At 41.8% G+C, this 15,406-nt stretch overlaps 2 protein-coding genes across 3 annotated transcripts in view; one reads left to right on the top strand and one right to left on the bottom strand.

The window, feature by feature from the left end:
• Positions 1–15,072, bottom strand: part of ALKBH1 (alkB homolog 1, histone H2A dioxygenase) — a 22,090-nt gene extending 7,018 nt beyond the window's left edge. Inside the window, exons 1-3 of one of the 2 annotated variants that reach the window (XM_006778833.2) lie at positions 14,869–15,072; positions 11,326–11,434; positions 6,855–7,017 (exon numbers count right to left, since the gene is read on the bottom strand). In XM_006778833.2, the coding sequence (XP_006778896.1) occupies positions 6,855–7,017; positions 11,326–11,434; positions 14,869–15,051 (455 nt within the window). In that variant the 5' untranslated portion in view covers positions 15,052–15,072. Of the gene's footprint in view, positions 1–6,854; positions 7,018–11,303; positions 11,435–14,868 lie in introns of both variants that reach the window. The other variant, XM_015558036.1, reaches the window with a different exon arrangement.
• Positions 15,073–15,105: 33 nt separating this feature from the next.
• Positions 15,106–15,406, top strand: part of SLIRP (SRA stem-loop interacting RNA binding protein) — an 8,899-nt gene continuing 8,598 nt past the window's right edge. Inside the window, exon 1 of the mRNA XM_006778832.2 lies at positions 15,106–15,254. Within this exon, the coding sequence (XP_006778895.1) occupies positions 15,158–15,254 (97 nt within the window). The 5' untranslated portion in view covers positions 15,106–15,157. The remainder of the gene's footprint in view (positions 15,255–15,406) is intronic.

Raw genomic sequence — 15,406 nt, forward strand, 5'->3', positions numbered from 1 at the left:
TCAGTTTTTGCCACCCTCACTCTCCCCCATTTCCTGCAATCTGACTTTTGCTAACACCTCTCTACCCAAACTAGTTCCTTAGTTTAAATTAGGTGGTAATTGTCAAATTCTAGGCTTACGGAGATGGTTGGCTCTTCTCTTAGTCTGGAAACATATTCCTATCTTGGCTTCTAACAGCACATTTCTTGGGTTTTATTTTTTATATTTATTTTTTTTCATCCAGAGCTCTTGCTTCCTTGAGCCATGACTGGATTCACTATAACAAATGTTATAATAGCTCCATAACAAAGTCTTGAAGGAGTAGAAAAGGGAAAGGATTAGTTGTTTCCACACTGAGAATATCAATTAAAAAAGCTTTCACACATAAAAAAATGGATACAAGGCATTTTATAAGCTTATGGAACACAGTTGCTTTATTTAAGTTTATATTTCCTCTTGACTTACTCTTTAAAGTTATTTTTTATTAGATAATATATTCACAAAATCCAAAAGGTATAAGAAAGTATCCATTAATTAATTAATTCCATAAATATTTGTTAACTACCATGCACTGAAGAATAAAGCCATAGGGCAAGGGGATAAAGGAGGAGGGAAAACAGGACTATTGTTAATAGAATGGTAAGGAAATCATTTCTCATAAGGTGATATTATAACAAAGACCTGAAGGAAGCAAGCCATTGGTTATCTAAAGAAAAAGCTTTCTAGGCAGAAGACCGTGCTGTGTTGGAGGCCAGTATGTCTAGAGAATAAGTAAGAAGGAATGGTAGGAGATGAGATTGGAGAGATGGCTGGGGGCCAAATCATCTCGGTTTTGTAGGCTATGGTAATGATTTCTGATTTTTTTCTTTTTTCTAAGTATTTGGAGATTGTGATGTTAAGTCGGAGAGAGCCCAGGATCGGATACATGCAGCCGTCTGATGAGATAATGGACCCCACGCTCCTGGAATTTCTAACAGATCAACGTGCCAGACACAGATAGCAGCTTCTCCCTAAAATCCACACGACCCCCACACAGATACTGACTCCTTCCTGAATACCCTGCTGACCCCCTGTGGCAGGGACTTCCTCAGTTCATGTCCCCGCCCCTTACCCAACCGCAGTATAAAACAAAGCCACCCCCTCCCTGTGGGCTCAAATCCACTGGCCCTGTATTTGGGGTCTGTGGGTCGCCCGGGGACGCAGAATAAACCTTTCCTTTTCTTTAACTCGGCTCTCTTTATTTCCTCCGCCTCCTGAGCCACCTAACATGTATAACAAAGAATTTGACCGGCCCTTGTCCTTGATATGTGGGAGGCTTTTAAACCCTAGGAAGACAGGATGTCTCTGTTATTCACTTGGGTCCAAAGACCACACCTGAGTTTATGTTAAAATGACTCATGATGTAGGCTTGTTCTGCTAGAAAAACCAACCATCTGATTAGAGGATTGAGCCTTTTGAGTAGTGAAATTAATTAGCCAGACCTCAGGGGATAGGTGGGAGCCAGAAATTGAGTTCAACTATGTGACTAATGATTCAACCAATCACGCTTAAGCAGTAAAAACCCAATAAAAACTCTGAACACTAAGGCCTGGGAGAGTTTCCTGGGTGACCCATCCTGAGTCCATGGGAAGAAGATATGGAGGCTCTGCATTCAGGACCCTTCCAGACATTGCCCTGTGTGTCCCTTAATTGGGTGGTCCTGATTTGTAATCTTTATAATAAAACTGTAATCATAGGTACATGAATGGTTCAAGAGAGCTACTGAACCTGAGTCATGGAACTCCCCTAAATCTGTAACCAGTTGGTCAGAAGTGTGGGTAACTTGGGGATCTCCCAAACTTGTGGCTGGTGAGGGCAGTTTGGTTGGAGACCACACCCATAATTTGCGATGTCCTGGCTTAACTCTGATGGTTTGCATCAGAAACGAATTGTGGTACTGCTGACGTGAATCTGTGAGAGGTGACATGATTTCTACACCGTGAAAACAGATTGAAGAGGCACAGGAACAGACACCGGGAAATGGTGGTGGCTTAGATTAAGGTGGTAGTGATGGATATGCTTAGAAATGATTTTATTCATTGTAACTGCAGACCCTACTAGATTTGCTAGAGGGCTGGAAGTAAGATTTTGTAGTGGCTGCATTCTGCTGCTAGGGTATATCATACCTGATTTATCTGACCCCCTACTGACACTTAGGTTGTTTTCATTTCCTCCCTCTTATAGACAATGCGGCAATGAAGATGTTTACACCTAACTATTATACTCTTAGTTAAGAATCTCTAGCTAGCTCTAACCAGTTTGGCTCAGTGTATAGAGCGTCGGCCTGTGGACTCAAGGGTCCTAGGTTCGATTCCGGCCAACGGCATGTACCTTGGTTGCGGGCACATCCCCAGTAGGGAGTGTGCAGGAGGCAGCTGATCAATGTTTCTTTCTCAATTGATGTTTCTAACTCTCTCTCCCTCTCTCTTCCTCTCTGTAAAAAAAATCAATAAAATATATTTTTTTAAAAAAAGAATCTCTAGCTACATTATTCCCTGACAATAAATTTTGAACAAAACAGAATTGAGGTGCCCTAATTTTGTGAACAGTCTATTTCTGCTTCTAAGTTCAAGTATTTCTTATTCATTTTCTACTTAAAAGTTTCGTTTTCCCTGACCATAGAAACGTAGAAAGTTGAAATTAAAAGTTGAAAAGATTCTTAGAGGTGCCCTAGTGCAGTGGTTCTCCATGTGGATGATATGGTAAATAATCAGAATCTACAAGGGAATATTTTTAAACGACAGACCCCCTCTCTTTCTGATGTGCTCTGGGAACATGGGAAAAGCTGGCATTAATGTCCAGCTGGCATATACCCTAACTGACCATGACTCTACCACCTCGAATGGCTTATCTAGTACAATCCTTTTGTTTCCCAGATGAGGAAACAAACACATTATCAGGGAGTGACAGAAGAACTCAGTCCCTAATCTGTTTTTAATACTGTCAGCAATGTCTGAGCATATCAATTTCTTCCACCCTTCACAATAGAAGGTATGACTTTAACATTTTTTATTTCTTATAATTCATTAGACAAAAGAACTATCTCACTATTGTTTACAGAATGATTTATTAAAGAGATTTGTCTGACCTATCTTAGAAGATGACAACTGGAATTTGTTGTCACAAGGAAAACACAGGCTGGTTTAATAACAAACTCTAAGCTCTCTTTAACTAACCCTTTGCGGTCGTATTAAATTTGGACATGGGTGTCGTACTGGTCGGAATTAACTTCTATTGAAAGAGCGGTGATACATAACATATAAGATTATGAAGGATAAACAAGATTTATTAATTCTTTTTTGGAACTACATCACTACTAGTAGAATCACTACAAACGTTATCACTTTCTACGTCAGAGTCAGTATTCAAGGTGCCAAAATAAAACTCTTCATCGTTACTTTCAGATTCGTAGTACACTTCTTTCAGTAACTTTCTTTTTGCCATTTTGGAGTATTACTTGAAATATCTTAACAAGCGAGAATGCCTAATTACAGTTAAACGTAATTTGTAAAGCTTTATTTGAAATTCTGCGAAGTATCTCCGAAGCTTGTCGATTTCTTCACTCTCAAAAGGCGACTGACTCGCCACGGTGTTTTGTATGGTGAATGTAAAACGACCGCATTTGTTTATATTGTTTCGATATCTCCGATTTGTCGGAGCAATGTTTTGGTTCGTGACAAGGTCGCTTAGACACTTACGAGCTTTCAGAGAAATTATGAACTGATACATGAATGAATAAAGATTCGTACGGTTCCTTGCTGTGGTGGCTGAGAGCAGACATACGACTGGAACGGTAAAAACATAAAAAACCTTTGGTGGCTGAGAGTAGACAAATGACCGCAAAGGGCTAATTTCACTCAAACTGCACCATTAGAACCATTAAGCTACAAATAGAACACACAAAACTGGTATAGAGTCTTAAGAGGCTGTTCTAGGACTTCTCACATACTATCTTATTTAATCTTCACATTATCAAAAGAGGAAAGGATTACTATGAGGCACAGAAAAGTTAAGAAACTTGCCCTAACTGGTTTGGCTCAGTGGTTAGAGCACTGGCCTAAGGACTGAAGGGTCCCAGGTTCGATTCTGGTCAGGGGTGTGTACCTTGGTTGTGGGCACACCCTCAGTAGGAGGTGTGCAGGAGGCAGCTGACTGATGTTTCTCTCTCATTGATGTTTCTAACTCTCTATCCCTCTCCCTTCATCTCTGTAAAAAATCAATAAAATATATTAAAAAAAGAAAAAAGAAAAGTTAAGTAACTTGCTCAATGAAACAGAGTGAGGAGTCTCGGAGGGAAGGCAGGGAAAGAAGGATGGGGAGGACCATAGAAAAACCACAGAAACTTTCTACATTTCTATGGTCAGGGAAAACGAAACTTTTAAGTAGAAAATGAATAAGAAATTGAACTTAGAAGCAAAAATAGGTCTGTTCACAAAATTAGACTCGATGTATGTCATTCTGTGGATACATCACCATCTCCCATTTATTTATATATATAAAAAAGTGCCATCATTTCGACGTATGTACATATGTGCTTTGTTTTTTATTTATTTACAAGTAAAGGTCAGGAATTATCTTTCTTTTAAATTTTTTTTTACTGTTTCACTTCATTACTGCTGTGTATGTACTCCATGTGTGTGACATAGGTGCTTATGTAGGTGGATTCCAACTTACGGCAAAAAGTACGTTGCGCCGTAGGAATGGATCTCCGATGTAACCCGAGGGCCTACTATAATCTGGTCTTAACATTCTCTTTCTGCTTCTCCTCTTGACAATTCTATTCATGACTTCCAGGAAGCATTTTCCATAATCTACCTCAATCTAGCTTCCTAACTGACCATTCCTATAATCCTATATAATAAAAGCCTAATATACAAATCAACCAAACGGCAGAATGACCAGTCGCTATGACACACACTGACCACCAGGGGGCAGACACTCAATGCAGGAGCTGTCCCTGGCGGTCAGTGTGCTCCCATAAGGGGAGTGCCACTCAGACAGAAGCCAGGCTCACGGCTGGCGAGTGCAGTGGCAGTGGTGGGTACCTCTCCTGCCTCCGCTGCAGGCGGGCGGTAAGAAGCAAGGGGTCCCAGACGACCAGAGCCCTGGACTGAGAGAGGGATGTCTGCCTGCCGGCTTAGGCCCAGGGGACGCTCCTGCATTGAGCATCTTCCCCCTGGTGGTCAGTGTGTGTCATAGTAGCTGGTCGTTCCGCTGTTTGGTTAATTTCCATATTAGCTTTTTGTTATATAGGATTCCTGTACCTGCCAAATTACATTATATGGTTACTGGAGGCCTGATGCATGAATTCATGCACGGGTGGGGTCCAGCCAGCCTGCCCCAATTGGGGCTGAATGGGCTGGGCAGGCCAGGGGGAGGGGCTACGGGAGGTTGGCTGGCTGGTTCCACCCCCGATCGGGCTGGTTGGCTGGCCACAGTGCACGTCATAGTGACTGGTTGTTCTGGTCGCTTGGCTTTTATATATATAGATGTCTCTGTCCTTGACTAACCTACAAATTCCTGAAAGGCAGGAAGTGTCTTTGAATCTCTTAACACTTAAACAGTTATCTGACACATGGCAGAAACTCAGTAATTGTTGAATAAATGCACACATCCTGTGCTCCTATCTCACAGAACTTACTTTTTTAAATATTACCTCTTTTTGAAGGCTACTTTCTGTACCCAAAACAGTGTTTGTGCTTTTCTGACTGGCCAAACTCCTAGTCATTTTTGAAGACCCAGTTCAAATAGACAGAGGGGAAAAGGAAGACAATGAACTAAAAATATCATTTTTTAATTCTCTGACACCTCCTTCCTGCCTGAAAGAATTTTTTCTTCTTCTGGCCCCACAGCATTTTTCTTGCTGAGCTCTATTATAATTATTCCTGGTCATATTGAGTTCCTGCCACAGATGATGTATTCCAGAATACAGGGACAGTGGCCTACATATCTTTGTATCGCCAATGCTCAGCAATATGCCTGGTACATGACTGGCCCATAAGAAATATTTGTGGAATGAAGAAATGTTGAAAGAACATTAAGGTAAACATTAGTTCTCATGAAGAACAACTGACCTACCATAAAACAGCTGCTAGAATTGATTTTGTCTAGAAGAGCAGAAGTAAAGAGCTTTCAATGTTACTTTTTGCCAGGATACCAGTCTTCACAGGAACTCATTTTAAGTAGAAAAAAGGGCTGAAGGTGAATGAAAATGGGTTATCTGATGATTACTGATTTGCTAATCTAAGCTATGATTAGCAAATCTTTCAAATGGATTTCAATCCTATATAAAAGCCTAATATGTAAATGACCAAACAGCAAAACAACTGGTTGCTATGACACACACTGACCACCAGGGAGCAGATGCTCAACACAGGAGCTGCCTCCTGGTGGTCAGTAGGCTCCCACAAGGGGGAGCGCTGCTCAGCCAGAAGCTGGGCTCAGCCTCTCCCACTTCTGCTGCAGGCAGGCAGTAAGGAGCAAGGGGTCCCAGACTGCGAGAGGGATGGGGGAATCTGGGTGAGGGGATCGGGCCTAAGCCGGCAGGCGACATCCCCCAAGGCGTCCAGGACTGAGACAGGGAGCAGGCTAGGCTAAGGGACACCCACCCCCAAGTGCACGAATATTGTGCACCAGGCCTCTAGTTTAATATAATTGTCAAAGCATCTGCCCAAATGTTCCAGAGGGAAGAATATAATTTTGCTGCTTTTGCGTGGAAATGAGGGAAAAATAAACAGGCCAGTTACTTTCATTGCATTGTTATAAAATAGTTCCTTTAAAGATCTGTGATGACTTGAGCTGAATGCTAACACTTTATTGTGATTGATAAAACCTACCTTAGAAACTCTTTGCTCTGTTCCCATAGATCTTGGGTATCTTCTTTAGTCATGTGTTTGTCCAGGTTACATACATTAGGTTTCTGGGAATATAACTTAAGGCACTGCTTCACCCAGTGCCACTGGTAACCTGGGAGGAAGGGGTTTGGGATGAAAATAAAACCTATATAAAAGATGGGTGGGAAAGAAAGAAGAGGAGGAAATTCTCCATCAGTTATTCAGACAGTTTACTTCTGTTGACTTCCTTATACCCTCTACTTTATATTTACTTTCCATCTTCTTTTGCTCATGCTTCTAGTGGCTTCCATTCTTACAAACAAATGTTCTCATTCCTATTCTCCAATTTTAGAAGAAGAGAAATTCCTTCAAGTTAGTAAAAAGTAAGTTTGATGATCACTAGCCATCTACCATTATGCAAATACCGTGGCCTTTTGGGTTACTCTCAAGGGAAACAAACATTCCACAATTATCATTTGTGTTATCCCAAAGCAAACTTTAGAATTGAAACCGCCAAAGTCACCCTTCAAATTTTCACCCAGTGTCACCATGTACAGAGGTGGTGGCTGCTTCTGCAGTTAATACCTTTGATATTTCAGTGTGCCCCTTTTGCCCTTTCCATTTTCTAGCTAATGAGTCTATAAATTATCACGGTTAAAATAATTGGTGTGATTTCTGCCTCCTGACTAATATAGCAGGGAAGGAATATGGTATGTACATCTGCTCAGTATGGCATGATGCAAATACCTACAGCATGTATGCTGAGAAGATCCTTATAACTTTGAAAGTAATTTCACCTCACTTTTCTCCCTTTGTAAAAGAGCAATAATAACATTTAACTAGAATCCTATGCATGGCAAGGATTAATCCATCAAGGATTCAACAGACACACACTGTGCACTTTCTTAGGAACCAGAGATAAAGAGATGAAAAATTTTATCCTTCATGAAATACCTGGAGATAGGACAATAGATAGTAATACAGATAATGTCTTATATATTTTTTAATTTTAATTGAATTTATTGGAGTGACATTGGTTAATAAAATTATGTAGAGTTCAGGTGTACAATTCTGCAATACATAATCTATACAGTGGGGCCTTGACTTACGAGTGTCCTAACGAGTTCTTTGAGATACCAGCTGTCTCTTGGCTGATTTTTTTGCATTGCGTTGACAGAGTAATTTGAGTTAACGAACTCCTTAACGAGCTTGGTATCGGAACGAATTAAACTCATAAGTCAAGGCCCCACTGTATATTGTATTGTGTTCACTACCCCAAGTCAAGTCTCCTTCCATTACCATCTTTCCCCGATTTCCCCTCTTTTACCTCTCCCCAACCCCCCTTTCCCTCTGGTAATCACCAAACTGTTGTCTGTGTCTATGAATATTTTTGTTTTGTTTTGCTTAATCCCTTCCCCTTTTTCACTGAGCCCCTCAACCCCCCTCCCCTCTGACGAGATATCTTTTAAAAGCCTGGTTGAGAAAAGAAACAAAGGCAGAGGAGTAGTCAAAGAATAAAGAAATAAGGGGAGAGTTTATGGATTTTCGGGTTTAAAAAGACTGAAGCATGCTTATAGATTGTGAGGAAAGAGCCAGTTGAAGAGAACTGGCTAAAAGTGAAAGTGTGGAAAGGAACAGAGCAAGGTCTTGAAAGCCAGAGGAGGTGAAAGAAAGTGGGGTCAGAGGTGAAGGGACTGGCTGAGTTGAAGGAACTCTTCTTTCTCTAAAGTTGGAGGACAGGAATGAGAATACTTGCTTGTAAATGTGGAGGTCACTTTTGCATTTCATGTACCAGTAAAATTATCCAAATAATTTAGGAGAGTGACAAGACTGTCTTTATTTTGAAAGAAAAAAGATATGAAACCCCCAATAATCTACCATGCTATCACCATGTAAAAAGAAAAATTACAGCACACCCCGCCCCCAAATATGCGATTAAAGGAAGAATACCCTGACCTAGTCCAAGCCTGAATAGTGATAGGAAATTTAATACCTTTTCAGGCAGTCTATTTCAGACAACTATTGTCATCCTTTCACTGAGTTAAAATTTGCCTCTTTCAAATGTTCATGAATTGGCCTTAGGTTCTGACACACAGAGCAAACCCACATTAGCTTTTACTTCTTCTTCTTCTTTTTTTTTTTTTTTAAATATATTTCATTGAGTTTTTACAGAGAGGAAAGGAGAGAGATTAGAGAGTTAGAAACATCGATGAGAGAGAAACATCGACCAGCTGCCTCCTGCACACTCCCCACTGGGGATGTGCCCGCAACCAAGGTACATGCCCTTGACCGGAATCGAACCTGGGACCTTTCAGTCCGCAGGCCGACGCTCTATCCACTGAGCCAAACCGGTTTCGGCAGCTTTTACTTCTTCTTGATTAATACTTCAAGCTTTACAGCTAACATTTAATGACTATTTACTATGTGCCAGGCATTGACCTAAGCACTTTACTAGGATACTCTTATTTAATCCTCACTATAAAGTGGGTACTACTTAAGAAACTTGCCCAAGGTCATATAATAGTAGATAGAAGAGCCAGGACATGAACCCAGGTAGTATGGTGTCAGAACCTAGGCCTTAACCACTAGTATGCACTACTTCCCATCCCTTCTTGTGCACAACTTTTCAAATGTTCGACACTGTCATGTTCCCCTTCAAGTCTACTCTTCCTCAGATTCAGTTTCTAGTCTTCAGAACCATGATCTTCCTGCTTACTCTCAGAAGGACAAGATGTGGTGTGCCCAGGCTCCTTCAGAATTAATAGAATCCACAAGTAAACACAATCCTTCCAATCAAGTCAGAGTAAGAAGAAACTGTCATCCCCCATGTTTTGGACATTATTATAATTCTATTAAATGCAGCTTATAATGGCTAGGAAATCAGAATAAAGACTGTAGGGACACATTTAGGTACCAACTTAAATGATGTCGCTTAAGTGTAAAATCCTAGAAAACCAAGGACACCAATTTGGAGAAAAGAAAACCAAAGAAGGGTTAACAATCTTGTAGCCTGAACAATTGGTTAAGGGAAGAAGGCACAATTACAGAAACATGGCCTTGAAAAGAGGAGCTAGGTCTGAAAGGTAAAGGGCAACCTTCAAGAACAAAGTGATTAAAAGATTGATGGTGATGCATGCTCCTTTACCTAAACTCATGGGGAGCAATGCTTTCATATGTAAAGGCCAATTGATTGTTTCCTCTGTGACTTCAGTCATAAGATCATCTTTAGTTCTTTAATACAGAACTAAAGTTCATGAGGCCTTATATAGGATGTATTAAAGCTGTTACACTTTCCAGCTCTGGACAGTGTGGTTCAGTTGGTTAGAGCACTGACCTGTACACTGAAATGTGGTGGGTTTAATTCCCGGTCAGGGCACATACCTAGGTTGTGGGTTCGGCTCCTGGATGGGGCATGTGAGGGAGGCAACCAATCAATGTTCCTCTTTCACATAGATGTCTTTCTCTCTCTCAAAATCAAGACATAAAAAAACCCCACCCAAACAATTTTTTAAAAAGATGTTACACCTTCCCACGTTATTAACAAATACTTTAGTGGTCATGCTATATTAAGAGCTATAATATAGACCCGGCCCTTAGCACAAAAATTAATATTTCTTTTTAGGGGTATCACTTGCTTTTAATCCATACTTGAAATCACAAATGCAATGTTAACTTTATGTCCTCTAGAAAGAAACAAGATGACAGATATAAGATTACTTGGCCAAATACAACATTTCCATATCTTCTTAATAGTTCATAATAATTAATCTTATTACTTTATCTGCAAAGTGAGCTACCCAATATCACTAAAATTTTAGGACTTTTGATCTCATTACTGTAATGCTTTTTTCAAATGTTCAGCCTTGATGATACCAATAATTTTTAAGTTGTTGTTATGCCATTTGAGAATACAGGGATTTTGTGACGGGAGTGAACATTTTTATTTTTTAAAATATATTTTTAGTTATTTCAGAGAGGAAGAGAGATAGAAACATCAATGATGAGAGAGAATCATTGATTAGCTGCCTTCTGCACACCCCACACTGGGGATCCAGTCTGCAACATCAGCATGTGTCCTGACTGGGAATCGAACCATGACCTCCTGGTTCATAGGTTGACACTCAACCACAGAGCAATGCCAGCCAGTTTGGAGTGACCATTATTAATTATTCTATCACTCAAAGTGGTTTTTCTGCCAGAGTAGGTGGGTGTTCAGAGAGTTGTGGCAGGAAGCCCAGAGTTCATGTCCTATTTTTCATTTGTACCTGGTGTGCAATATAAGCAGCACTAATGACTCCTGTTCTGTCCTTTAGGAGTGCTACATAAATGGAAATCTTAGATGAGGCAGAATTTAGGAGGGGTTGGAGAGTGGAATGTTTCTGTATGTTTGCTGTTCTTCTTTTGTATATTTGCTAGCTCCTTTTCTAAAATTAGATAAATGATTGAATTCACCTTGTAGGTCAGCTGCACTCACCAGGATAGCCTTCCAGTCCATAAGCTCGCCAATTGCTGACTGGCTGAAGTCCTGCTCTGTGTGCATCGTGGTCACTGACTGAGGACACACTCAGCTGAGATCTGACCACCTGGCAGGAAGGAAACAAATTAGAGGGCTAAAGTTATTTTACAGATCAAACCTGAGAACTTCAAAGCTCTAAAGATATTTCTGCTATGGGGCAAAGTTAGGAGTCTTAAGTCCGGGATCCTAAACTTAGTCCCATCACTTACTTGATATAAGACTTAGGTAAGTCACTTTAGAGCCTCAGTTTCCTCATCCATATACTAACAAACACTAGAGAGCTATACAGAATTAAGTAGTAATAAGAAGCAAGCTGATTTTTGCCTTAAAGATTACCTTTTCTTATGATACCATACCTTTGTGATTTCTTTTAGGCAGGGGTCCTCAAACTACGGCCCACGGGCCACATGCAAATACAAGTATTGTATTTGTTCCCGTTTTGTTTTTTTACTTCAAAATAAGATATGTGCAGTGTGCATAGGAAATTGTTCATAGTTTTTTTTTTAAACTATAGTCCGGCCCTCCAATAGTCTGAGGGACAGTGAACTGGCCCCCTGTTTAAAAAGTTTGAGGACCCCTGCTTTTAGGACTCTAGTGTTTGGTGTGCTGGAATACCGAGTCACAATGCTGTTTACTTCCGTTAGGGCTAATAATGCTTCTGAGGTATTTGTATACAGTTGGTGTTTATTTTTATTTTAATATAAATTGATTTCAGAGAGGAAGGGAAGAGAGATAGAGATATCAATGAGAGAGAATCATTGATTGGCTGCCTCCTGCACACCCCCTACTGGGGTTCGAGTCCACAACCCAGGCACATGCCCTTGACCGGAATCGAACTCGAGACCCTTCAGTCCTCAGGCTGACGCTCTGTCCACTGAGCCAAACCAGCTAGGGCTACAGTTGGTGTTTAAACAGAGCTATGAGGAACACCAGGCTGGGGAGAGTGAGAAAGGAAAGAGAGTACTCTAAGCATACAATCTGTCAATAAAACATTAGGAACCCTGTTTGTTAAAAGTACAATATGTATTCTCTTTTATTTGCTTATTTATTTAAATATATTTTTTATTGATTTCAGAGAGGGAGAGGGTGAAAGAGATAGAAACATCAATGATGAGAGAATCATTGATCAGCTGCCTGCTGCATGCCCCCTACCAGGGATTGCGGGAATATGCCCCCTGATCAGGAATCGAACCATGCCCTCCTGGTTCATAGATTTATGCTCAACCACTGAACCACACCGGCCTGGCTATTTGCATCTTTTAGATAAAACTTCAAATTGAAACTTGAAACCTTTTGTCTTTGTTAATTAATTAGGGATTAAGTTTTTCAGGGGCTCATGGGAGTTTTACTTGCATATAGAGCACCTTATAGATGGCTCATTAAATTGGTTAAGAGATCCAATGCAGTCACTAAAATAGAGACATTTAGAAAAAAACAACTTTAATCTTCCATGTATAAACTTAGGTCTAGCTTGCCTTAGAATACATCAAATGAACTCTTCCAAAAAGATGTTATCTATCATCCTATTAACTTCACCAAGTGTGGAGATTTCCAGACAAAATACCAACAAGTGGCTGATGTTTAACTAGTCTGCATAATAAAATGGCTATCTGGAACTCTCTGAGAGTCCTGACCAAGCTAACTTTTCCAGGTACCTAAAGGTTGATAAAATGTTTTTAAACATTTTGTGATTTCTTAAATAGACCATACTTAATAGTGTATTATAATTCAGCAACACCCTAAAGGACCTAAAATATCATATGCTAAACTGAACCAAACCCTGAGATTTTCTTTTTAAATGTTTTTATTGATTTCAGAGAGGAAGGGAGGAGAGAAACATCAATGATGAGAATCACTGATTGGCTGCCTTTTGCAGGCCCCCTACTGGGGATCTAGCTTGCAACCTGGGCATGTGCCCTTGACCGGAATTGGACCCTTCAGTCCATAGGCCAAAGGTCTATCCACTGAGCCAAACTGGCTAAGGCAATCCTGACCTTTTAAAAATTTTTTCTGTTGTCCCCTTGCCCCCATCCCTTGCCAAACTGTTGCCATTACTTCCTCCACTGCTCTCATTAGGTGTCTTTTAATAGTAACTTTCTTCTCTAAGTTGCTACCTTTTTTTTTTTTTTTACAAATACCGTATCATTTAATTTATATGTGGAATATAAAAATTAAATAAATGAACAAACAAAACAGAAACAAACTCAGGTACAGAGAACACACTGATGACTGTCAGATGGGAGGGGTGCTGAGGGACTGGGTGAAAAAGGGGAAAGGATTAATTGGCAGTTCCAAAATAGTCACAGGATGTAAAATACAGCTTCAGGAATATAGTCAATAATATTGTAATAACTATGCATGGTGTCAGGTTGGTACTAGAGTCTAGACTTACAAGGTGATTACTTCATACGTTATATAAATGTCTAACCACTATGCTGTACACCTGAAACCCATATCATATTAAATGCCATAAGTTGCTACTTTCAATCTGTTTTGAGCTGGGTAACTAAATACCAAAGTTTTTATTACTCCATAGTGTATTTATTGAGTACTTACTGGTACTGTTCTAGGTACGTGCTTCACACAATGTCTCCTTCTCAGGAGACTTAATTCTAAAAGTATGCATGATGGTCAAGTTATGGGCAAAAGTAGCCGAGTAAGGGTCTGAGGGACTCTCCCATGAATCAACTGTATCATTGCAGGCGTGCAGACTTTCTGCATGTTGTTCTGACAACTCTAAGACCATTTCTGCTAACAAGTGAAGCTGCTTAAGAAGCTGAGATCCGTACAAACATGGTGGTATGGTGGCATTCCAATCTTACTGAGAACTATTACTAAGCTTGGAAAGAATGCCTCATCCAGCCACCTGCGGACAACACCAAGGGCAAATTATGGGATCCGGCATCCTCAAGGGTTAAAGTAACTGCAAAGGAAATACACATTACACTGTAGCCGTGATTCTCCCCGTGCGCCCACAGGTAGAAATTACGGATGATGCTTAGACTCGTTATCCCTTTCAACTTGGAGAGATCACCTCTGAATAACCTCTGAACGCCTTCTTCCCAGGAGGCTCTGCCAAGACCGGTACCAGTTTTCAGGACAACAGCGATCCCTCTCAGCTCGGGGATTATTCGGGTGGTTGCTTTTTCAAAACTGCTGAGCGCTACCCGAACGTCTACGAACACGGTTTATGGTGTTTTTTTTTTTTTTACCCAAATCGAAGTAGAAATGCAAGTGGACAGCTAATGGAAGGTATAAACACCCATTCCCAGGCATTTTTTGACCGAGCGCACCGCCACGAATGGCCACGTGGAGAAACCAGCGGCAGAGCTCTTCATCGCCAAAGCGGGACGTTTCATGGGCAGTTCAACTCCGTGCCCGCGGAGGGCGGGGGTCGCTCAATCACCTCCAGTCTGGAAGCGAAAAGGGGTGACGAGGGCACTGAAACCCCCCCAGGAAGCGAGGCAAGCCGTCGGGGAGGCGCGCCCGCCCCTCTCGTACCTTGTGGGCCACGGGCCCCGAGCCGCGGGCCGCCTGGGCCGCCGAGAAGTCGATGACCCCGCCCAGGTCTGCGGTCCCGGGGCGGCTCTGCCGGTAGAAGCGGAAAAGCTTCCGAAAGGCGTCCTCCCCAGGCTCTGTCGCTAGCGTAGCCACGGAGCCCAGGGCCGCCGCCATCTTCCCCATCTCGCTGCCCGGCCCCCTCTGACCCGGAAGCAGATCCCCGCGCTCTGACGGCGGCAGGTTTTTCCGGGGTCGTGACCTCAGGTCGCCGAGCTCCCTCAAGCTGAAGATGGCGGCGTCGGCAGCGAGGGCCGCTATGGCCCTGAGGGCTAGTAGCAGTCGGCCCGTGGCCTTTGTCAGGAAAATCCCCTGGACCGCCTCTTCAAGTGAGTGATGGGGCCGTGGCGGGCGGACTTTCCGGGTGCAAGCGACCCCCCGGAGCTCTGCTTTCGGCGCAGCTCTGCGGCCGCTGGTGGCCGCCTGAGGAGGCTGGGTCCGCTTCTGCGCTCACCGAGGAGCAGAAGGACATGCTTGCGGG

This window comes from Myotis davidii, unplaced genomic scaffold, assembly GCF_000327345.1.
Source record: "Myotis davidii unplaced genomic scaffold, ASM32734v1 scaffold309, whole genome shotgun sequence".
In the NCBI taxonomy this organism is placed as follows: Eukaryota; Metazoa; Chordata; class Mammalia; order Chiroptera; family Vespertilionidae; genus Myotis; species Myotis davidii.